General features: G+C 42.8%; 3 protein-coding genes across 3 annotated transcripts; all 3 read left to right on the top strand.

Moving 5' to 3' along the window:
* Positions 1-2,066: 2,066 nt before the first annotated feature.
* Positions 2,067-6,517, top strand: LOC144724543 (uncharacterized). The gene is made up of 2 exons (XM_078603781.1): positions 2,067-3,537; positions 5,400-6,517. The coding sequence occupies exon 1, from the start codon at positions 2,208-2,210 to the stop codon at positions 3,522-3,524; it is 1,317 nt and encodes a 438-aa protein (XP_078459907.1). The 5' UTR covers positions 2,067-2,207; the 3' UTR covers positions 3,525-3,537; positions 5,400-6,517.
* A 5,557-nt stretch (positions 6,518-12,074) lies between these two features.
* On the top strand, positions 12,075-14,510 carry COA3 (cytochrome c oxidase assembly factor 3). The gene is made up of 2 exons (XM_078603780.1): positions 12,075-12,328; positions 13,285-14,510. The coding sequence occupies exons 1-2, from the start codon at positions 12,118-12,120 to the stop codon at positions 13,389-13,391; spliced, it is 318 nt and encodes a 105-aa protein (XP_078459906.1). The 5' UTR covers positions 12,075-12,117; the 3' UTR covers positions 13,392-14,510.
* A 1,509-nt stretch (positions 14,511-16,019) lies between these two features.
* On the top strand, positions 16,020-24,118 carry HUS1 (HUS1 checkpoint clamp component). The gene is made up of 8 exons (XM_078603778.1): positions 16,020-16,193; positions 16,851-16,978; positions 17,354-17,530; positions 18,826-18,933; positions 19,758-19,832; positions 19,936-20,035; positions 20,717-20,848; positions 21,822-24,118. The coding sequence occupies exons 1-8, from the start codon at positions 16,142-16,144 to the stop codon at positions 21,905-21,907; spliced, it is 858 nt and encodes a 285-aa protein (XP_078459904.1). The 5' UTR covers positions 16,020-16,141; the 3' UTR covers positions 21,908-24,118.
* Positions 24,119-25,323: the final 1,205 nt, after the last annotated feature.

Raw genomic sequence — 25,323 nt, 5'->3', positions numbered from 1 at the left:
AAGAGTATGTTTTTCAAAGTATGTTGTTGAACCTTTTCCGGACCGTACGCAGCCAACCGTGCTAATCGGTTGCCAACGGAGACCTGGTGATATGTCTGTGAAAATCATCGCTTTCAGAAATAAATACTCTGTGTAGAGCTAGAGTGGTGGCTCGGCAGTAGAGCGAGAAGCTCGCAATCGGATTGACTCAACTCATCCTCGCATCATCCCTCCAGGGTTATCACTTCGTGAGGAAGTCATAAGCGGTTGTCCTATGGAGAACATTCACCGACACCATAGTCATGTTGCAGGGGTCGACAACCTGCGGTTCTTTGGAGCGGCATGCAGCTCTTTAAGGCCCGATTCGTGACGTTACGTATTAAGGATCGTCTCGTATTCACATGCATTGCGGCTTTTGAAATATTTAGTTTCTGACGCAATTAGAAAACATATGCATCTTCTTGTTATTTTGGTTGCTGACTCCTGGTCATGCAAAACTGTCTCATGACTGTAAGCACGCGATGAGCACCGCTGTGGCGAGATGTTAACTACCTCCCCTCGTATACAGGAGGTTGTGAGTTAGATCCTGAACCCTGGCGCCTGTATATTTGGAGTTTGCATGTTCTCCCCGTGGTCGCGTGGATGTTTCTCCGGGTGATACGGGTTTTCCCTCGACATTTAGAAACAAGAGTTTAGATTATTTGGTTGCTCTAAAATTCCACATGATAAACCACTTAATTGGGCTATCATTTGTGGCCAGATCGCTTCTGAAAAATAGCTCTATTGCTCAGTGGGCCTTACCTGGCAAAAGAAAAAAATGTTTATAGTTTTACCACCCCTCAATGCTCATTTCAACACTAGATCACTGACTTTTTTACTTAGGTGTGAGCATACATATGTAATGTGGTTCCATACAAACATGATTGGCTACTGTGTACGTGAAGAGAATGATATCATTCTCTTTAATGGCATTTAAAAAGCAGACTTTCTTTTGGCTGCAGTTATAACTGCCCAGAAAAGAAAAGGAATTTATAAATATTGTACAGTGTTGTTAAACAGAATAATCATTGGTTACAGTGGTATGTATTAAATACTGAACTTTATATGTTTAATGCAATCACATTGGGGTGTCCAAATTAACAAAAATATATAACGCCATGTAGTAATGCATTTAACAAAATGCATATTTGAGTGTATTCATACTTTAAATATCGCATTATCAAGACTTTTAGTATACCCTGATAATATTTAGGTATATGTACAGAATTTTGATAGGAAGGCAATCATATATTTGTAAGTATTTATACAAGTACTAATTTTGTATTCTTTATAAAGTGGTGGTGTCGTGGTTAGTGCATTGCGCTACGGACTTTGTGATCTAAGTTCGAGTCGCAGCCACAGGTAATGTCAGTGGTGGGTGATATCAAAACTGGTCCTGGAGCCCCCCCCTTCAGCACAATGAATTGACCAGTGTGGTGAAGTATGGTCTAACAACCCCCACAACTAACGTGCTTTTCTCTAGCAGTGGCTTTAAAAAGGCTTGTGAATTACGTGTATTTATTGTTTAACATGTAATATATGCATATGCGGTCATTAAATAGTTATGCATATTCGAATAATGTCCTGGAAAGGCTAGACAACTGAAGTTTGGTTGAAATAAGTAAAACCCATGCTTAAACCGTAAGTAAAAGAATCTGATATCCAAATTTGTTTTGCGATTCTCAAAATTGGAGGGTCATTTTGTTTTACTTTTTTGTTTGGAACCTGGATCTGGAGTGGCCTTCACCCAGAAGATTAACGAAAGGCTTTTTGTTACAAATACGTATTGAAAATATGTGTTTGTAGAAAGCGGCTGTACCTTAAACAAGTCGTGGAACTGAAGGCGTAGTAGATGTGAGGTTAAGAAATAAACGCACGAGATGGGCAGGTGAAGAGGTAGCGAGGTGCACATGGCACGAGAGGCGGGCGGGTGGGGTGCACGTGTTGGGATGGCTCGAGTAGGGAGGGAGGGCTTGTTGGAGCTTGTGTGTCTGTACGTGACGCCACACTGGGTGTTGCAAGCTCAATGCGTGAATTGAAAAGGAAAGAGCAAGCGTGTTACGCTCTAGCAGCAGTGAGTCAGTGAGGTTTTTTTTTTAGGGCCGCAGAATTACTTAAAGCACAAGCCATTTCATCTCGAACACATAACAACGAACGCTGCCACTTTGCACTATTATAAATACGTCGACATGGAAGCAGCCTCCGCCAAACTGAAGAGGCGTATTGATGCGTTCGAGAAGCACGTCGCATCTTGTAGGTCCTCGTTCGATGTAGGGTTGCTGTACCGCATGCTGAGGATCTTTTCAGAGTCTCAGCGCAGTGAAATCACGGGGCTCGCGGCTCTCAGAGGTCCTCAAGCAAGGGGAGGAGGAGGAGGACATTTAGGAGGTGCACAAAGAGAAGGAGGACATTTAGGAACAGGACAGCGTGCTGGACCTTCAGGAGCAGGACATGGAAGAGGACATGTAGGAGGAAGCGAAGGAGGAAGACAGTTGAGAGGGGGACAAATAGGGAATGGACAAGGAGGGAGAGGACATTTAGGTGGGCCACGAGTGGAATCCTCCGAAGTCAGCACCTACCTCACCTGGCTTGCTGAATACGTGGGCTACTTGGTCGCTCTCAAAAAAGTGTTCGATGAGCGCATTTTCATCCCCCTGTGCGAGAACCTCTACTTGAACGAGGGATCGGTGCAGGTGCCAGCACCCAATCGTCACTGCGTGGGCTCTGCCCAGTCCGCCTCCTCTGGTGTCTCCAGCCGCCCCAGCACAGATGTGAGCAGCTGTGACTCCCAAGACTCGAGTTCTGCAGAACATCACCATCAAGGACACGATGATCATCATCAGCACCTCTTGGGAGGTCCACAGCGATCCGTGCCCCGCATCGCCGAGTGCCTGTTTCGCCTGCGAAAGCAGTGGGCTCTGCTCCTGAGAGGTGATGAGCTCAGAGATGAGTATTTCTCAGCCGAGAGCGGACCGGCATTGCTCCATTTCCAGGGCTGCGGCTCCTTCTACAAGGTGCTGCGGCTCGTGCCCGACATCTTCTGCAAGGCCCTACGGGCTGCTCGTCTCTGCAGGGAGTGGGTGGATGCCCACGGTGCGACGCTCGCCACTGTGCACGCCATCGATCCTGCTGCGCCTGGCGCTCTGTCCTCGGAGCTCCCGCAGCTGGAGATGTCCGAGATGTTCGTGAGCAGGTGCGACCGCGTGGATGAGCTCAAACGCTCGGTGGACAGCAGCAAGGCCAGACTGATGGCCCTCAACGAGGAGCTGGAGGCGCGGCGCAGCGAGCGCGACTTGCTGGAGGAGCGGCTCGGGGTTCTGCTGCCCGGAGCAGATGACATGGGACGGGTGGCTCTGCAGGAAAGGCTGGAAGTGGCTCGGAGCAGGGTCGATGTTCTGGGGTCAGCGATCAGGTTGGAGCGGTACCGGCAGCGGCTACTGGTGGGGGACTGGCTGGCAGAGCTGGAGTCGCAGCCAGACCGTATTCGGCACGCGGACAGAGTGTGAATTTCGAAGCTTGGTGAGTGTTGTGGTTTGGAGTTGAAATATATCTGGATGTTTTGATCGAGGGTATATGGGGAGATAAATGAAGGGACTATATTGTTATTTAATCTTTTGTGACTGCAGGAATCCATACTCTTTGGTTCTTTCGGTAAAGTCATGTAGGTAGAAAAATTAAATTAAATAAAACAAAAAATAACATATCAAAAATAATCCAGCAGTGGGACTGCTGAACCAGCAATGGGACTGCTGGATTATTTTTTCTGCCTGAGGACGACTGCTTGTGTTGCGATCGAAACGTCGTGATATATTATTTTTTTGTTTTAAAGTGAAATTGGCTGTCAAATCAAGCGTGGGCCTGTGCTCATATCCGCTGGCGTTCTGAGCCCCTGATTCCACATTGCTTTAGTGGGAGCAGGTATCGCCATATCAATCTCCCTTATACAGAGGAAATGCACTAATTTAATGTAATAATATGTAAAGGTTATTATAAATAATGTCACTGTACCCTACGTTTTCTTATAAACAAAACTAGTTTTGACGTAAGCATTCGACACACAACGCAGTAGGTATGTGTGTGCACTCATACAGGTTGGAGTGTTCTTGCAAAACTAAACTTAATCCAAAAAAATCAACATCTCAATGTTGCATAAAAAAAGAACTGTTTAATTAGTCTAAAAGTACGTCACATTGTATGAAATATGACAACGCAACACATTCGTAAATAACACTGCTTTAGCAGAAACATTATATAATAAGCAACTTCTTGGGAAATAGCCGTTCTTTATAACATATCTATGCGCACATGTATGCACTATGAAGAATTGCCATTGCTCTAAATGTCACTTGCTATATATGTTATTTTAAGGGAGTGTTATTGATGAATGTGTTGAGTGCTTTTCGTTAATTGCGCTTTATGTACCACTGCCAACATAGCATCGCCAAATTATTTGTTATGGAATATGGATCAGAAACGTATTCATGTTTGTCCTTCCCCGCACCTTTAATTAGCACGGTTGGCGACGTAAGGTGCGAATTGAGTTCAACATACGTACATTGACACAGAACAGCAGAAAAATGCACAAACAGGATGGCCAAGTGCCACAGAGAACATTTACATTACGTAATTTTTTTTGCAAAACGGATATTTATTAAGTGGTACGGAATTCCATATCATTAAATACATATATTTTGTAGATAGGTACAGTATATATTTGCACTATATCCTATACATACAAATCCTATAAAGCCTAGATTATAACTTGAATAGCCCAAGCAAGAATGTGGATGTTTGAAAAATGTGTTTGTTTAATTCATCCAGCATTAATACCTGTTTTGATAACATCAGCCTGGGCATTATGCTGTTTGACATTGTGCTTGTTTAGCAGGTGTTTCATACGCACCCGTATTCATGGGCTGCAAGCAGTAATGTGAGGAGCATTCATTCACATTGAGGGCTCAGCAATAGCCTTTTTTATTTAGCAAGAGTTCGTGTGGTGTCCATCAAATACGCGTTATCTAAAAAGCACAAGTCTGGAATAATCGTCTTTAGACTATTAAACTGGATGGCCATCGCTGAATATTAATAACAGAGTGGCATCCAATGAATTAAACGTGTCCAAGATGATGCCCACCGAGGAAATGGCGCAATCCATTCAGTTCACGTGCAGATGATAGGTGGGTTAGTACATTGCAGGATTGTATATGTATGTTGAACTTCTTTCGCACCGTACGTAGCCAACCGCGTTAGTCTGGCTGAATGTAAAAGTATACACATTTTTGCATCTATATCAGGGACATGTTTCAGTAAATTTCGCACGTATACATTTCTATTTTTAAGTAGTGCACATGTGTCTGAATATGTGTTGTTATCGTTTGTAGGGACACTTACAGGGAGCTGTAATGGGACTCCTGGAAAAAGAACCTGGAATTTGTGCTGAACGAAGTGGGTTGCAGCATCCACATAATCAGACTCTGATGCGCTGGCTATTTTGAAGCTGTGAAGAAAAATAATGAATGTGAAAATGCCAATAAACAACTACGAGCATGTCTGACGATGAAGAAGATGTCAACAATGCATGTTGTATGTAAAACACTATTAGTTACGATGGTTCAATTATTTGCACCCTAACATACTAATGATTTTGTCAAAATGAAAATGTAGCAAGCATGATTTATTTTCTGGTGAATATGTAGCATGTGCATACACATTGTGTTTGTATGTAGCGTGCTGGAGTATCAAATGTAAACCTTCAATTGTACAGAAAGGCAAATTAGAAATAATATTGTACTTGTTACTCTATAAGGGCCTGTATATTGTGTGTTCTGTATGTGTAGTATTGGTATGAGTACCAAGCCTTTAGTATACAAATTGTACATACAAACTTAGAAGTATTGACTGTTTATAATAGTAAATTGACTTTGAGAAGGCATATGGCTGGAAGGGATGATGGACAACGATGGCTGCGAAATGTCAGCCAAAGGAGGGAACATGCCCAGTGCAAGATCACAGAAGAGATGGAGTAATGAGATTAAATTCAATGGATTTTGACATCGTGAGACCGTGAGGGGTGGACATTATGTAGGGAGGCTTTCATCCAGCAGTGAATCATGACTGATGATGGGACATCTCACTTGGTATACGCGTCGTGGGGTTGATCTCGACCTTGACTCCTGCATGTTTGGAGTTAGCGTGTTCTCCCCGTGGTCGTGTGCATTTTTCTCCGGGTCCTCCGGTTTTCCCCTCATTTAGAAACGTGCATTTAGATTATTTGGCTTTTGCTATAAATTCCCATGAATGATATACGCCACTGTATGAGCCATCATGCGTGGCCAGTTCCCCTCTGAAAAAGAGCTAATAGTCGATTTAAAGCTTTCGTGACTGCAGGGATTCATCTTCTTGGTTCTTTCGGTAAAGTCACGTAGAATGGAAATAATAGAATAATAAAAATAAAACATAATAAAATAATTCTCACGACGTTTCGGCCAGAACGCAAGCAGCCGTCCTCAGGTGGAGAGCAGGTCTGTCTACTCGTCCTCAGGTGGAGAGCAGGTGTGTCTACTCGACAGACCTGCTCTTCACCTGAGGACGGCTGCTTGCGTTGTGGCCGAAACGTCGTGAGAATTATTTTATTATGTTTTATTTTTATTATTTTATTATTTCCATTCTACGTGACTTTACCGAAAGAACCAAGAAGAAGAGCTAATAGCTCAGTTGGCTTTTCCTGGTAGAATAATACGTGAGTTTAGACATCCACACTGTATGTGTGGTATTGATACGAATACATTAGAATGCCATACATATGCAACATGAATATTATTACAGTGCAGAAAAAACTGAAATGGCCATGGCTTGGGGAGGCCTTCATCCAGCAGTGGATTGAATCTGGCTGCTGCTGATGATTTAAGAATTCAATAAATAGTAAAATATATGAATTAGGCTAACTCATACCAAATGTAAAAGCCCTTCAGGACCAATATATTTCACCATAATCTTCAGTATTTACCAGGGGAAAAATATAGTCGAGTGTTATTTTCCGTGAGTGTCATTAGTAGAATGTAGCCCATTAAACAAAGGCTGGGTTGCCTAGTGTTATAGGTAAGTGCCCACCATAACAACTTTGGGGTACATTAATTGGAGTATAGAAAAAGTGTACATTTAGTCGTGTGCGCTATCTTGATGGATTGTGTATATACACTCATTATGAAAAACAACTTCCTGTTGAAACCATTAACAATATGCTGCTACAACAAAACGTTAAAGTGTTCTTGATCGAATGAGCAATGAAGCAACACTCATCCATGTGTAATCCTGACTCAATGGTGGAAATTGAAGTGTCTCATAGCACTACCACTCATTATGAAAAACTGTATTAAATTCAGAAGTGTGTCTGCATAGGAAGCGATATCCATACTTAATGAAAACGCAATAGGGGATCGTGATGTTCATTATTAGTTCCTAGGTGAGAGCAGAAATTAGTAGGAGCTAGGGTTGTCCAGTACTGTACTCGTTTTTTTCCCCCATGGAATTGGACCAAACATCTCAATGCAGGACCATCCTGAAAATGTGATAAGGATTATATTCACTTGATGCAGTTAATTCGGCTGTGACGGTCCCACCTGATGACGGAGACTTGTGTTGCCTCCGAAACGTCGTGATTTTTGTTTTTATTTTATTTTATTTTCATTAATTTTGATGTTTTACCTACGTGACTTTACCGAAAAAACCTAAGAATATGATTCCTTGCAGTCACGAAAGCTTCAAATCTAGAATTAAATGATAAGGATTAGTAAAGCTTTTATTTTTTATGACAAGTATCATCTATAGACTGAGGTGGCCAGGAGACAGCAACGCATGAATGGATTGTCGACTATATCTGACAAAGCTCTGCTTTCTTTCCAAGTGAAAATTGCTAATTCATGAAATTGAGACTTACCTGGGTAAATAAAAAAACGTTATTCTTATCATTACCGTTTTAAACCCCACAATAAGTTGCATACAGTATCTGGTCGTGACCCCAAAGGCTATACAGTATATCCTGTGTAAAGAGGGAGCCTTTTTCAAACACTAACTTCCTGTCACATCGACATCATTGTTTATTTTTCACGTTCAGCATCAGTACGATGTGATGAGGGCTCAGAGCATGCCCATGCTTGTTTCACTCTGTGTGGGTTATTTCCCTCTTAATGGCCTATGCTGTGGCAGTGTTGGAAGGTACCTTCGCATTGATTCTTTGCAAGCATCAGTTCAAAGTGTCTCCATGCTAAAATATGCAAATTATATTTCGATTTAAAGCTTTCGTGACTGCAGGGATTCATCTTCTTGGTTCTTTCGGTAAAGTCACGTGAGAATTATATTATTTTATTTTATTATGTTTTATTTTTATTATTTTATTACTTCCCTTCTACGTGACTTTACCGAAAGAACTAAGAAGATATGCAAATTATGTTTATGTTCTCTTCCTGAAGTGGTGGTCGAAATTACACGTTGATATGGGAGCATCAGTCTATCCATCGGGCTCTTTGTGTGTATGTTGAACTTCTTTCGCACAGTATGTAGCCCACCGTGCAAATACGAAGTTGTCTGTACATAGATAGAAATAGTAGCCTATGGTTACCTAAATTTTACTCAGTAATACAACGTGGAGCTGGCCAATTGACTGAGGGGTCAGGGCACTGAACCAGCACTACTGAGATGCTGGCTTCGAAACCCCGCAGCCACTTGTGGTTCAAGTGAGTTTTCAAGTGTAAGGAGTCAGTAATGATGTCATTAGAAGAAAAAAAACATCATTAAATACGGTTTTCATTAAATTAGCTTTTCACAACAATTTTAAGCCACGTAAGTAGTGCCCTCGTGTGGATAAACAGGCCTAAGGAAGTGACTTCAGAAATAGTCATGTGACGTTATCTTCCAGGGCTGTTCTCCGACACAAGGTGATGCACTCATTTTGCATGCGTCCAAAGGCAATGTCCTACTCTTAGGTTTTTTTCTTTTTTTTTCCGGTAAAGTCACGTAGGTAAAGAACAATGATGAAATAATAATAAATGAAAATAACTAAACTAAATCAGTGATTTTTTTCATTTTAATTTACTTATTTTCATTTATAATTATTTTATCATTATTTTTTTACCTACGTGACTTTACCGAAAAAAAAACATAAGAGTATGATTCCTTACAGTCACGAAAGCTTCAAATCGAGGCAATGTCCTAGTCTACACGGATAGCACCATTGCAATGTAATTGGGAGTTAAAGCAAGCATTGTAACGCAACATAAACTCAAACTCTATTGATTTTAATCTTGATTTGAACCTTTCGTTACCGCAGGAATCCATACTCTTTGGTTCTTTCGGTAAAGTCACGTAGAAAAATAATAATGGATCATGACGTTTCGATCGCCACACAAACGGTCGTCCTCTTTCCCATCTGAGGACGACCGCTTGTGTGGCGATCGAAATGTCGTGATCTATGATTATTTTTCTATTGATTTTGGTTTCCTCAAACTATTTAACCTTTATGTAAATACAGATGGCAATGACAGCTAAATAGCTGTTGACAACCCCCCCCCCCTTTGGGTCAACATGGAGGGGGCACGAGAGCAATCAAGTTGTCTTGTGATTCACTGTTTGTGTTGTGGGCCTTATAGAATGATCACCTTATATGTGTTATGAGTTTTGGTGAGTCACACACATCATCCCAAGTGAGACCCTCATGAAAATTACTCTGGATAAATCTAGGGCATAAAAAAGAGGTTGTTATTAGATTAATGCTTTGTCGAGTGCAGAGATCGGCAACATGCGGTTCCAGAGCGGGATGTGGTTCTTTTAGGACTGCTTCATGACATTATTTATTAAGGACCACCGTAGTCACATGCATTACGGCTCTTGAAATATTGAGTTTCTTTACCGAATTCGACAAAAATGGCTCATTTGTTATTTTGGTTGCCGTTCCCTGGTCGAGTGGAAGCAGCAATTCAGCATTCAAAAAATACTTGAGCAGGCAAGGAACAAGTGTCAATACATCGTACACCTAAAAATGTGTCAAATAGCAATAGATAACAGAAATCTCGGCATGCTTTGCGCCTAAAAATTAGATCACCAATCTTTTCTAGATTTGAAGCTTTCGTGACCGCAAGGATTAATATTCTTAGGTTTTTTCGGTAAAGTCACGTAGGCAAAACATTAAAATTAATAAAAGTAAAATAAAATAAAAATCACGACATTTCGGAGGCAACACAAGCTTCCGTCTTCAGGTGGAACCGTCACAGCCACGACAGCTGTATCAAGTAAATGGTAGCTCTTGTAATCTCTCATTTACTTGATACAGCTGTCGTGGCTGTGACGGTTCCACCTGAAGACGGAAACTTGTGTTGCCTCCGAAACGTCGTGATTTTATTTTTATTTTTTATTTTTATTCTATTTTACTTTTATTAATGTTAATGTTTTACCTACGTGACTTTACCGAAAAAACCTAAGAATATGAATATCACCAATCTTGTGCATATGCTACACACGGCCTTGTGATGGCCACTCACTCAATAGAGCCAAGAACGTCAGGAGCACAGGACAACTGTGTGCCAGTCTCGTTGCAGTATTATTAGGACTCATGACTACATAATAGCCACGTGGGGGAGAGGGCTCTTCAGCATTAAGTCACTCGGACATAAATGACAGGAGGCAAATGTGAGCGAAATATGTGCAAGAATGATGATATCGTTTGGACATGCAGAGCGTGCTGGGATACGGTTTGTAGGTTTAAATAGATTTTTGCGCATAGATTATGGCTTTTATTATTGTCGGTGTAATTACAGTCAACGTTCGATTATCCGTGGATAGATGATTTCGGATTAACCATGCTTGCGAAATAAATAAATTATAATTACGCTCACGCTGTTTTTATTCATTGCACCTCACTCGACGAGGTTTATTGGCTCAGTTACTACGTGACCACAAACGTGTTGGTAAACGAACTGAGAAGCAATAAAGCACGCGCATTATATGTTTCAACGCAGTGTCACAGATTCATTCCTTCATGTTTTGCATCATCAGCGTTGTTGCGTTATGCAGGATAACCATCCCACAATTACGGGCAGTGGTGGCTATGGACCCCTTTAATCCAGCACTGGAGGCGAGGGTTTATGGATCGCACAAATGTTGTGAAACATACGTTGCGAAACTCCCTTGCCCGGGGTTGCAAGGTTAAAGGGGTACAGCAAAGTGTGGACTAATTTAATTTGTCCTTTCTGTATGGGATAGAGTGTTGTCCCCCTCACACGCGTGAGTTTTCTTCGGGTGCTGCGGTTTCCTCCTACATGTAGAAATGTGAATTGGCTGAAAAAACATCTTAATATATAGAGGACTGCAGAGCCTTGGAAATTGTTGGCATCGGCTCACCACGTGCGTGTCTGTGGTTCCTCGGTAATTGCGAGATGAAATTTGCACGAACGATGCTATATAAAACGAAACATTGTTATTACCTCCGATAGTCGAGCTGGCTGTAAAACAAAATCGTAAAGTTTTCTGAAGCAAAAAAATGTAAATTAACTCCCTATAACTCAAAATGTGTTATACTTTGAAAATGTGTTTCTTCTTCTTGGTTCTTTCGGTAAAGTCACGTAGAAGGGAAGTAATAAAATAATAAAAATAAAACATAATAAAATAATTCTCACGACGTTTCGGCCACAACGTAATGAGACTCTGCAGTGACAGTAAAGTACGTGTTTTTTTAAGATTAGTCATTCATATGTATGGTCCGATATTTCTGGATGAATACAATTCCGACTTTCCTTATACAATCTACAGTTTAAGAAGGGACAAAAAATGTACACAATCTCAATGTTATAAAAAAGAGCATTACATTGCAAACGTAACATTTAGTTCACAAAATATACCTAAACAAAACACATATTTCACTTGTAACAAAAAATGTTTCCCCAAGACCATGAACCTTATTACCAATCCAACTTCAAAAACTAATCACACCACCACCACCACACAGACCGCGAGCGCTCGACAGCTTCCAAACCTCTAAACCCCCGATTACGGCCATTGCACAACGCGCGGCGACGTCACGCCACCACGTGGTGTCACTCAGCAGGTGTCATGGCGGCGCAGGGAGGTGGTGGTGGCGGCGTGGGTGACGAAGGTCGAATCGCTCAGCGGGTGGACTCGAAGCGTGCGGGCGAGCTGAGCCAGGAGCAGGTGAACTTCATGCGCACCGTGGATCGCGAGCAGCTCCGGCGGAACGTGCACCGCCTGCGAGGGCGCAACATCGGAGTGGCGCTGGGCTTGGGGGCCGTTGTGCTGGGCATCTGTATCCTTGGCGCGTCGAAACTCGGCTCTGCCTGCTTGCTCGCCCCTGTCTGCTTGCTCGCCCCTGTCTGTTTGCTCGGCCCTCGTCTGCCGTGCACTGCGTGGCCTGTTACCCTCGTGTTCTACTCGCACGCGTCTTATCCCCGCACCGCGTAGCCTAGCGGTGACCCTCCTTGCCGCGTACTGTGCTAATACTGTACGTGATTATAGTACGAGCTTTAGTTCCGAACGGGCGTACTGTTGGTACAAGACTGCATTCATGTGTTGGTGCAGCACACGGTACGTGGGTCGCTGTGCTATCATCGCGCATGATTACTGTGCGTAGAACTTAAGATCACTATTGCACCGCACGTGGTATTGCACTCATCCGCACTCCGCGCTCTCCTCTGGTACTTGCCTACAGTCTTGTGTAGAGTCGTCAATGCAAAATGTGCACTTAAGCACCGATTGTCGCGGACCCCTAAGCTGAAAGTTGCACGTTCCATTGCCAATCAAGGGTTGGTAAAATAAGTACCTCTTTAACCTCCACTTAGAATTGTATAACAAGACTTACCGTCACGTGTACTGTTATCTGTATTTTGACTTGTGCTGTATATGTAACGCTGGATTCTGCGCGTACTCTCTTATGTGTCTGAACAATTCGACCCATCCATCGTACGATGATTTTCTCTTTAGCTCTGTTATAATAAACACTGGGAAGATATAGACGTGCGGGTTTGCTTGGATCTGGACCCACCATTCTATCGTTTTTTATAATATTCTTAAATACTGCCAGCACTTACCCTGATGGTTCAAAATAAAAAAAAAACACGGCGATGTATGCTGCCAAACACGTTGACCAGTAAACCAACCCTTAACATTTTCTGTAAGTGATGAGAAACCCATCCGAGTGCAAAGTGACCTCTCCCTATTGCCATCTCCGCTGCTTCCTTAACCCTCCACCACCCTGCTCGGCAGACGGATACACATTCTACTCTGTTGGACAGGAGCGTTTCCTCGATGACATCGATGCCGAAGTGAAGGCGGCAAAGGCACGCAGTGATGAGCGCCATTCCAACAATTAAACCGACCTCGCACGGCCCTGGGAGCTCCGGCGAAACTGGTCGATTGCTTCAGAACAGGACCAAGGAACTCGATCAAGTCTGAGCAAGTCCCATCGCTGAACCTCATCTGGCTGCAGTCGTTCAAATACACGAGGTTTTCTTCCAGCACCGTCTAAAACGTTGACCTCGTTAGTTTTTTGTTGCTGTTATGGGTCATTAACATAAATGTCAAAAGTGTATATCGTATTCAAGTCTCATATATATAAGTTCTTATTAAAGCGTTGACAATGTTTTGAACCCTCCTTGGGTTATGGGTTGCGCTATGGTGATTATTAAAGTGAGTGTTACGCACTTTGGGTTAGTGTTGGAATTCAGGATTATGGAGTCACGGTTAGCATTGGGGCTTTCCTGTGGATAATATAATTGATCATGTAAAATAAACACATGACAGAATGACCCTATGACTAAACGATGCAGTGAAGAAAACAATGGATTTAAGCGGACTTGAGGCGATTTGGGTGGGGTGTCTTTCCAGTCGCCAAAACGTCCCATATCAGCCCCACTTGTATTTAAAAATGTTAACATCCGCTGATGAATGTATTTAACAACAAAAATGTGTATTTTCAACAAGACTGACAACAGCAAAGGGGGCTATGAAAAAAAAAGTTGACTGGATTGCTGTGATATTAAACATGCATTATTTTCTTTATACGGTATATCCATAAGATAATTGTACTGATTATGGTACTTCTAATGTGGAACTGAAAAGTACATACTTTATTTATCATGGCAACATGACATTTTTTGTACAAATTGCATTTATGTAAATTGTCATCATTGCCTTGTTTATGGCTTAATGGTTCATTTGATGTGTAATGCAATATTGCATATTTGGCAAAATATTTCCCTCAATTTAAACCACAGTAATTCAAGTCAAATGTTATTACTTTCTAGAAAAATACATGTCATGCGATTATTAAGAGATTACATTGTTGGTGTGGCATTGCACCATTGGCTTAAAAGGGACATTTGAAAGACCATTACTGCTGTGTTAATGTGTGTATACACCGATACTACACATGTTAATCTGATGTACGACAATTTCCTCCATTGCACACAATAAAGCGCAGCTTTCTTAAACTTGACTGTTTACAACTTTAAAACTATTAACATGGCATTGCACATGCCTCTGAAGAAGTTGCAATCAAGATTGTATTTTTATCACCATTTAACCAGATGAGCTGCAATCAAGTGTATTTGTATCACCATTTAACCAGATGAGCTGAAAATTGCTTGTTTTTTTTAATAGTTATTCATTTTACAACTGGTTCTTTTCATGAATTTGGGCTATGACATGGCACAATAGCCACCTTGTCTGAATCTTTAACAGGCTCGGCCAGTCTCGATTCCTGCCACTCTAGGATGACTTGCATTTGTTATGTTCATTTCCTGTGGTCCTGCACACGCCGCAATGACTAGTGGTTCCCGTGTTTAGCTGTGCGATTGCATGAGAGACGCTGGTTAATTCCTGGGCTGTAGTATTTGAGTACAAAAACCCCACGTACCAAGTACTAAGCCACCCATTATTAAATGGCTAAGCAGACTGTCAAATATCCGTTTGCACAAAATATATATATAAATATCTTTCGGACCTTTTTGCCAGTATCAACATGAAAAATATAATAGGCTTTACCCTTTCTGGCAATAAATAACACGGCAACCACAAGCAGCCCTTCTGGAAGTGCATAATTTCAGCAGCATTGTTTCAAGGCAACCAAACTGGACTGATTTTGGCGTAATTGCTTTCATTTAGATTTGGGTTACTTCGTTATACATTTGATCTACTCCACCTGAACAGACTTTGTAACATAAAGTATCTTTGTCCCGCAGTGGTTCGGCTTAAAATCGACCAGGCAGCACTATCTGAATAGTAAAATTATATCATTCCCAGAGAGACTAAGAAACCCACTTCCTGTAATCTCTACGATCAAGTTGCCACTTTAAAATGTATGGCGTGTACTCCTTTTCACTGAGCCTCACTGATTTACAAATGTGCAATATTTATCTCAATAGAAAAGAAATTGTATGTATCCATATATCTGTCAACACAATTTTTGTTTTATTTACAAAATAATCGGCTGGGCGGCCTTGTGGGTGTGCATAATTTCAGCAGCAATAATTCAGTTCAAGAAAATTGGACCAGTTTCAACATGCAGTGTCTCATCAGCAGTATTTATCTTATTTATCTGTTCTTATTTATCTTAGCTCTGCTTGCAAGGTTTGATTCGCCAGCCAATTTCAATACAAACCTCAAGCCCCGCCCACCGAGTCTCAAGCTAATCCCACTACATCGCAATCCCCGCCTATCGAGGCTCAAGCCCCGCCCACCGATGCTCAAGCCCCGCCCATTAAGGCTCAAGCCCCGCCTACCAATAACCAATCCCCGCCCACCGATGTTCAAGCCCCGCCCATTAAGCATCAAGCCCCGCCTACCAATGACAATCCCCGCCCACCGATACTCAAGCCCCGTCCATTAAGCCTCAAGCCCCGCCTACCAATGACCAATCCCCGCTCACCGATGCTCAAGCCCCGCCCATCAAGTACCAAATTCCCGCCCACTGCCCCGGAAACGCCCAAAGTGAACCCAGGGCTCCTCTAGCCGAGTTCGCGGCCCGGCGCGCCAAATCCCGCACTCTTCGTGGGGACAGCTCGAGCATAAGAACCCAGACTTAAGTTCTCGGTACCCTCTGTGTGCGACCTTTACGGAGGCGATGCGGTTTCGGGCGAGCCTTGTGGACGTGGCTTGCATCAACCACTTTATACGTAGGGGCCCGTCGCGATTGCGCGCTCTGCACTTTCAACAGTAACCGTGGCATTCATCACGCAGTCGAATAAAACCCTCGTTCCATACACCCCCCCCCCCCTTACAGCCTCCATGTGTGGTACTTGGTAAAGCATTGCACCTTGTGACGGTGTCTCGGTGTGTGCGCACTGTGCACCACACCTGGTTTGTGTCGGTGTTTACTGTAATGAGCTCACGGATGGGAGGGCCGATAAAATTAGCACCGTACCACCTCCTCCTGTGTCTCAATCAGGTGTCAACAGCGTGCTTTCTAAGTATGGTATTCTTGATAAAGTCATCGGCTTTTTCTTAGAAAACATAAATAAGACTGTTCGTCACATGTGTAACGTTATTTTTTTTACTTTCCATTAGTCGCACGGCCTTCCTGGGAGGGCAGAGTTGCAGCAGCATTGAGTTCAGCACAACTGGCTTCGGCATTCAATGACGCATCAGCAGTCCGGTTTTAACCAATGGCTGTGAATTGCAAAATGTTCATAGGCAAGGGCCCGAGCCCTCCCTGTTAGATACGCAGCTGAGATTCTGCACTCCCATTTTTTTGTTTGGTGGAGGAACAGATACATGAGGGGAGGCCGATTGCTTATTTATATTCTGGTACGATTTGGTGGCTTTTGTTACAGGTCTGCTCACCAGCATCTCCAAGCTGACCAAGGCATGCACAATGCGCATCACCCCTGACCATCTGCACTTCACGCTGTCTGACCGGGCCTCCCAGGGTGGCATGGGCTTGTGGTGTGAGCTACATCAGGTTGGTTGGTTACTACTGCCTCAACTCGCGTGACATGTTGCACTTTAGGGACGTGTCATTTACATTGTGTTGGATGTACGGTACATGATGCATCATTTCTGAGATCGGTACAATCGGCAGCAGTGCGTTGTGGCGATCTGGACACAGGTGGTGGCATCACGCAAAATGTCGACGGTGTTATTGACGCCAGAAGGGTGATGGTCCGAGCCAAATTTCGGTACTCCAATTGTGTATTGGGATCTTTAATCGTGACACCGCCTGGTCAAGTTCCCTTAAAGTTCTGCTGATTGTGTTGATCGTATAAAGGTGCTCCCTATTGGCTGCTCTTCTTGTGCATGTCTCTCTTCTCCACCCGTCACATCCCACCTCCGCCAGGCCAACTTCTTCGATAAGTACCAGATGGACGGGGTCTCTGCGGAGCACAACGAGATCTACCTTGACGTGGCACCCGAGAGCGTGTCCCGTGCTCTACGCACAGCGCAGGCAGCCAAGACGGTCAAGATGAAGCTGACTCGCAAGCACTGCCCGTGCCTCACGCTCGCCGTGGAGCTGGTGAGCTCCGCAGGGTCGCCAGCCCCACTCCTTCGCAAAAATGCATAAAAATATTCGTGATTTAGTTAGTTGCCTTTCACCAATTCAGTTAGATTATTCCCAATCGCACCAATTGTCAGAAACTAAGCAGGTTTGAGCCTGAACACTGGATGGGCAGACGCCGTGCATTAAATAGGTGTTAGTGTCGTCTGTTGCAGGGATGCATTGAGGGAACCAGAAATAACTGCCCTGCAATTTGCTGTTCTATCACATTCTCCAAAATGTATGCTCCCCACCTTTACCAATCCTCCGATCAGCACGGTTGGCTATGTACGGTGTGAAAGAAGCGCAACATACATTTAGTCCTGCATTGACCAGCGTTGTGAAGTATGGTCAGATAAGCCCCACGGCCCACACAGTGTGCGGAAGCTCTTATCCAGTAGTGGATTGATAAAAGGGCTGCACGTGTACATTATTTATTGATCAGGTGTTACTGGCGAGAACCTTTGACTCACAATTGGAAGGTTGTGTGTTAAAATCTCATTTGTAAGGTAAAGGAGACAATTATTCCTCCTGGATCTGAACTTCTGGAAAGTCAACAGTCATATTAATAGACTGGCCATCGTATAAATGTATAGTTCCATTAATGCTCACTGCTGTTGTTGGAGATGAGTGGCCCAACGCTCATTTAAGTAGGAGTATCACAAAAGTGACCATGGTACTCATGGAAAATGAGCTCAACTTAGCCTTGTTGTGAAGAAGGGCCATTGCCAAAAATATTCCTATTTGTATTCTGGGTAGTTTTTTTATCATAAGGTATTGTTAGTGCCGAAGGTGGTATGTTTTTATTGAACCTTTTGTTATATACATGTGCTGCGTTTTGTTGATGCTTGTCATGTATTTACTGTGCCTCTCCCCACCTTGTGACATCACTGGATGTTAAAGATCGTATGACATTCGAAAAAGTGTAGGCCCTGTGTGCCGAATTTTTAAAATATACTCATTAATTGCTTCATTGGAAAAAGGAATAGCAATATTACCCCCTGCTGAGAGACTACTGCCCACTTGCAGGCCGGTGCTGCGTGACCTGTACGCATGTATGTTGAACTTCGTTCACACCATACGTAGCCAGCCATGCTAAAGAGGTGCGGGGGAAGGACAACAAACTGAACAAAGAACATTCATGACCCTGTGGCACACGACGACAGCTGCCATGAGGGGATCCCCCTAGGCTTATACACGACATGCTGAGCAATTTGTTGCATTATTGGTTCAATATAAATACAAGTGTTTTTCTCCCTGTTCTTTGCCCACAGTTGACAGTGACAGGATGCAGCCGTGTGGTCACGCACGACATTCCCGTGTATGTTGTGCCGCGACAGATCTGGTGTGACTACCGCGAGCCCAGCATGCCCGACTTTGATGTGAGACCCCGCACCGCCTCACTCACCCATGCTTCATTCCTACTTTAATTTGTCGATTAATATAAATTCGTAAGGTCATGCATCATATGTGCACAGATTCCGAGGGGGCACAACATCACCCGCTGTGCCTCCAGATGACGCAGTGAGGCAGGCTCCACGTTCACTGCAGTGTTAACACAATAATCTATTCTTGAATTGAATTGTGCCCTTGAATTGTGACAAATCATTGAATCTCGAGGGGGGCAAATTGCTACAAGCCGATTGTGAGCTGCATGATCACCAGTGTTGGGGTGTAACGACATTACTAAGATTTCCAATGGTGGTCAGCATGCACTGGTTGATTTCCAATGGTGGCCAGCATGTACTGGTTGATTACTTTTTTTCATTCTTTTTTTTTCTTTGCAATCAATAAACTGAGTACCACTTTGTGGCATGTCAGATTTGGTGGTTCCGTGTACAGACTGGACCCCACCATAGGATTGTGAAATTTATATCACTGGTTCAGGGCCTCTAATATAAATAAGTACCGCTCTGTTGCTTGTTTGAGCAGGGAGGTGTGTTAACTTTTACTGTTGATCACCCATCCATGTACTGTTCAAGCCTGTTTCTGCTTAGCAACTGGAGTTTGAGTTGGTCAATGAAATCAATCATTGGGATGGCCAAACATCCAAATTCAGGGACCGTTTTGTAATTTAGTCTCAACACTCAGTGCATGGGATTCCCTGAGGAAGTAAATGAGTTATTAATATGCTGACGTTATTTTTTCATTCTTGAACAATATATTGCATTCTGTCCTGTACATACTGTTTTGTTTTTACTTTCAGGTTGGTATTTACCTGCCACCCTTGAAGACACTGAAGGGTTTCTTGGAACGGATGAAGAGCTTCAGCAACTTTGTGGTGCGTGCGAGCATTCTGTGCGCTCGTGTGTCAGTACTGGTTGATGAGGCACTATGCCCATCGTGTTGAATGTCACTGTGCTATGACATCGTAACCCATACAGGTGGTGGAAGCCAATCAGAAGGGAGAGATGAACCTCAAGATAGAGACGGAGCTTTTGACTGTGACCACACATTTCCACGACCTGGGAAAGGCACCATGGGGTAAATGCTTACCCATTCGCACAATGCACCGCGTAAGAAACTGTGTAACACGTAAACGTACGCACACAGACCCATTCACACACATTTCAATACAAGATTCCCCATTTAGTCAAAGTCTCAAGGGGCAAATGCTAACAGTACACTCGGGGTTGGTGTGGCCTACACCAAACTTTTTTGCTTCTGTCTTCTGAAGGGAGAGATGAGCTACACCAAGTGGTCAATTAAGGCTGCATGAATATAGGAGAGGAACAGGACCACTTCAGATGCCATGTGTAATTGATGTAAATAGCCACGAATCTAGTATAGATTGCTGAGATTGTAATTCAGTGCAATAACCACTGCACCACTTTCCTACTCATACACACACATTCTTATGCACACATTTGCCCAGGAACATGTAGATATATGGGTGACGTACAAATGCACTGCAATACAATCCCAGTGACCAGAATTATATTGTTGCATGCACATCACTTTTTCAGCTCTTAACTAAAATCTATCCAAGGTTCTGAAAGGTCAGCTCACCCTAAAATAAGTACTGAAAATGAGACAACGGTGACTGGGTGTGTACAGTGCTGGCATCACAATCTTGGCCGTAAATGGTGCTTTCTAAAAGATGATGCTTTCACATTCGATGAAGCTCAATGGGTCGTGTTTCTCTCTGTTCGTGTGTGTGTGCAGTGAGTGACAGCACACAGCAGAGAAGGGGAGAGGAACGAGACCCAGAAGAAATGGCGAGTGCACGCACGGACATCCGGAAACTGTTGCAGTTTGTGTCCAGCCAGCTGATGACTCCGAAAAAGGCTGTTTGCAGTGAGTGTCACCTATTAATTAATGTTCTTCTTGAGAGCAACGAATGCTGATTGATAAGGTTCGCTGACAGTGATATGAATGGTATTTGAAGCATGACGATTCCCTCAACAAGGAGTGTCTCCTTGCTCAGCGAGAGTAAGAGTCGGGCACTGGTCACCTTTGTTCACAGCTCTTTGCCTGTGATTGTAATTCTGCATTCTTAGGATGGGCCCCTTATTTCCGTAGGATGACCACTTGACCATTCTACTGAGTGGTTAGCATTTTGATAGCACCGGAGGCATGATAGTTGGCCCTGTTAACCCCCTGACTGAACTCACAACTTGTAATTGTGAGTAGAGTGCATTGTCACTTCACCACCCAGCTGGATACAAAACCTGAAAAACGTTGATGGACATTTTGAGAGTAACCAGATGAAACAACGGCATTTTTGTTGTATGTATGTTGAACTTCTTTCGCACCGTACGTAACCAAGCGTGCTAATTGGAAGTGTGGGGGGGGGGGAGGTCAACAAACTAAACATTTTTGAAATTGTTTGAGATAAGCCTTGTTTTTGTGATTCCACATGCTCTGAAATAACATTGTTTTTGTTGGTCTTGGTTTAATAATATGCTGAAACAATTTATCATTGACTAAAATCCTTTTCGGGTTTTCATAAACTCACCTTATTGGTTTCTGGTTTTCATGAAATCACCTTTTCATTCTTTCATGATGTTGCCCACTCTCTCTCAAGACACTTTTCTCTAGAGGGTCCTGCTCATGATGCTATGTCAATTCTAAAGTAAATTCTGATAAGGTCATTAATCTTTTTGTACTGTCTTCTATCTAACATTTCAGCTACCTGCAAGTTGGGTATCTCAAGCACACAATGCTTTTTGCATAGCTCTAAGATGTCCTCAAGAGTGCTGGTTTTCAGTAATGCACTGCAATGACTGGCCAATTTTGTACTGAAAATGTTTTGTGGTGTGGTATGCAGACATAGTGGACAACAGCCTACTGCACTTCACCATGTTTCATGAAGACCACATCCTGCAGTATTTCATCCCCGCCATGACGTTATGAAATGTCTCTTGCTCATTTAAATTAACACGGGACTCTTCTGAGCCAGCTAAACTGCCAACATGGTCCATGCTTGTCAATGAGTGTGTGATGGTACCTGTGCGGGTGTGGTATGAATGCGGCGACCCGAGTTAAATTCCCGTTCACGGCCAGCAACAGTGACGACTATCTGAATTGGTCCTGGGCCACCCCTCGTTCGACTCGGCCTCAAATGAGTACCTGGTGCAGTGTGTAAACATTTCCACAGGGGGACTTAGGCGGCCAGGCGTGGTGCTGGCCACCCCACCCCAACTTGTGCCGTGCCAGCCTTCATTGGTGCTTAATCTTAATTTTTTAATTTTTTAGAACTTTCGTGACTGCAGGAATTATTATTTGCCCCAAACAGTCTGTGAAGGTTCTGGAGGATCTTTGTCTTTGGTGTGGTACCTGTTATCAGTTCAGGAACCCTACAGTCAGGAGTTGACTCTTTGGCCTTTCTACGTGCTGTGAAGAAAGACTGTGTTGCCAGAAATGTTGCCTACTGGAGATTTCCCTTGCTTTATGTGGTAGATACTTTTCAAAAAAAGGGCATACGAAGTGAAACTGCACGAGACAGCTGCCTGCTGAGTAGCGTATGCAGCACACACAATGTTGTCCCAGTCCAACCGCATGTGAGTGAATTAAAATCGCATGTACCTAATCATGGGTAGAAAGGAGCTAGCTGCATATCCTAGAAATCGCACAAACTGAACCCACATAAAGCAAGGGAAACCTGTATTTAGTTTTTTTCCTTTTAAGGCAGTGCTATTGACGAATGTATTGAGTTTTTATGTGCTTCTGGACCATTGACAATGCAGTATTGCCAAATAACTTGTTGAATCAAGAGTGGAGATCATTGTTTTATGTGACTTAAGTTATTACCTAATGTCAGTTGCGAATACTTTTTTACGTCGGTTGTGAGTGGTTGGTTTATTAAGTTGCACTTTGAGCGTTTTCCAATTTCACGTCATGTTTACGAGTTTCACATGTTAATCAAACGAGTTCCCCGTAAGACATTGGAAACTATATATTCCACCTTGATGATGCTTTTGGTGTTAAAATGCTAAGCCGAACTTTAGGATACTGTTACGTTTTGAGTTTTGTATAAAATTAACAATAGTGTTCAGGCTCTTTGTCAATCACTGCCGGGTGAAGGCCTTCCCATGCCATGTCAGCTGTGGGTATCAATCGACCATACTTCACGCTGGTCAGTGCGGGTTGGTGAAGGGGAATTCCCGTTCAGTATTGAATTGCCACTAATATTAACGATTGGCAGGAGTCATAGCACAACGCACAAATCATCATACCACCTTTCCAGTTTGCATGTTCTCACAATTAGTTTTTTGTACATATAGTTTAATGCTTTATTAAAAGCTTCATCCTTTACATTGCTTTCAGGGTATATGCAATGCCATTCCTTGTTTTAATACATATTGTACTTATTGTAAATGTATACAGTCTTTAGTTTTAAAACGTTAATATCCATGTGGTCCTGACTTTTCATGCCATGTAATTTGTTTAATTTACACCAATCAATCTCTTGATTGGTGTAATTTAATAAATTACAGACTGGTTTAAAAGAAGCACATTGTAGATTATAGGTCTGGTCAAAATATTGCAATATAACCAATTTTGGCAAGTTATAAACATATGCTATGAATAGAATCCATTGCCAAATTAAACATAACTTGTGCCAAACAGCTGCCCCTTTTAAAAAGTATTGGAGTTTTCGCCCACTTGCCTCTTACCAAAGTCTGTCACGTGAATTAAATTGTAAAGCCACGAGTTATGGTCCATTTAAAGTGTTACGCAGTGGATTGAAAACACAACCCGAAGCAAAGGTGACCAGGTTGTAATTCTGTATCCGTGATGATTCTCTGTTGATGCCTAAAAATGATGAATAGTTTAGCCTGTGGGTTATATATAGAAGCAACCTCAACATTTCCCACAACTACAAAACATGGTGGGTCAGATTCTTGTGTTGGCAGACATGCAGTCTCCACTTGTGTTTTGTGAAAAGCACTCAAGATCATTGCAATTTTTCTGCAGGTTTGGCTGTTTGTGCAAAAAATTGGCAGCGAAAGTGCCTTATCTGCTAACACCGATGTTGGCGTGTTGAGCACGTGCCAGCCTTTTGGATATTACACAATGGCTGGGTGCACAATTTTTGTACTAATAAAGTTTCATTTATTTGTACACGTCTTCTTTCATTGTCTTTCATATGACGCGTAACAAGCAGCCATGTTTAGCAGGCCCTTCAGGATACAGTGAATATGAAGCAGTGTGGAATGAAGAAGATCGCGAGTTCATCCCAGCCAGGGTTTGACTCTTTCCTTTCCTTGGGGCTTGATTAAATTTGTACCATTTTCTGGGACATGAATAGCAGGTCCCAGAGTATAACTCAGAAGTAAATACCAGTTGCGATGTTGGGCTTGGTAAAGCTATGAGGAATCTTAGGAGAGTTGCAATCTTTACTCTTAACACCCACATGCACTTTGGCTGTGAAATGTTTTCGGTTATGACATTCAGGATCGTACTACAATCTTAACCTGCCAAACTTATGATACATTTTAAAATAATGTTCTGGCCCCATGGTTGAAAACGAATGAGCACAGCCCTGTGCTCGTTTTAATAGGAATTCCAATTATTAAAGCCAATCAGAGGAAACGTCATTTTTGTTTGAACTTGAAGTTCCCTCATAATTTCAGCATTAAATATATTTATATTATGCTGCGCCATGTCTCAACTACAATAGAGTGCAGTACATCACAATTTACAATGTTTACAATGGGGCGGGGGTCTGTTTTGGCTAGGGCAATGGTTTCCAACGTTTCTAAGCCCATGGACCACGATAAATCCTCAAAAGTATATGGTGGATCACCATGCAGTAAAAAAATGTTTTGAGAATGTTTTTGTAATCAGCACTCGTTCTGCAGACCATCTCCCACGGCCGTGCGGGACACCTCTGGTCCATAGACCATAGGTTGGAAACTATTGATCTAGGGAACAAAGGGTTTGGGTTGGAGCTACTTTAACTTTTCACCGAGTGGCAAGATTGGTGTGAATTGTGTTAATACAAGAGTTATGTGCCTCTGAAGCCAATGTTTACGAAATTCCATATTCATCAATCGAGTCAATAAACGTCCATAGTAAGTGATTTTAATGGGACTGTCTTCATCTACATGTAGTGTAATAGAGGCTCTCTATATGAATGACAGTGACATTCTGACTTTAATGTTTCACTCAGCACAATCTATAGGTCGAAAATGTATATTGAAGTGCCAGCAGATGGCACCATCATCAAAAGCTGAACGTGTATATGATTTTCTGGTTCTGCATGTAACTTGATAGAAATCAACAACATTGAATTGAAATTCACACACATTTATGCAACATTTATG

Source organism: Lampetra planeri, chromosome 21, assembly GCF_965212315.1.
Source record: "Lampetra planeri chromosome 21, kcLamPlan1.2.h2, whole genome shotgun sequence".
NCBI lineage: Eukaryota > Metazoa > Chordata > Hyperoartia > Petromyzontiformes > Petromyzontidae > Lampetra > Lampetra planeri.
This window is presented reverse-complemented; position numbering and strand designations above follow the sequence as displayed.

Coding starts and splice junctions, on each gene's coding strand:
- LOC144724543 (XM_078603781.1), top strand. CDS start 2,208: ATGGAAGCAGCCTCCGCCAAACTGAAGAGGCGTATTGATGCGTTCGAG.
- COA3 (XM_078603780.1), top strand. CDS start 12,118: ATGGCGGCGCAGGGAGGTGGTGGTGGCGGCGTGGGTGACGAAGGTCGA. Junction 12,329..13,284: donor GGCCGTTGTGCTGGGCATCT/GTATCCTTGGCG, acceptor CCTGCTCGGCAG/ACGGATACACATTCTACTCT.
- HUS1 (XM_078603778.1), top strand. CDS start 16,142: ATGCGGTTTCGGGCGAGCCTTGTGGACGTGGCTTGCATCAACCACTTT. Junction 16,194..16,850: donor TTGCATCAACCACTTTATAC/GTAGGGGCCCGT, acceptor CTTTTGTTACAG/GTCTGCTCACCAGCATCTCC. Junction 19,833..19,935: donor AGAGCTTCAGCAACTTTGTG/GTGCGTGCGAGC, acceptor TAACCCATACAG/GTGGTGGAAGCCAATCAGAA.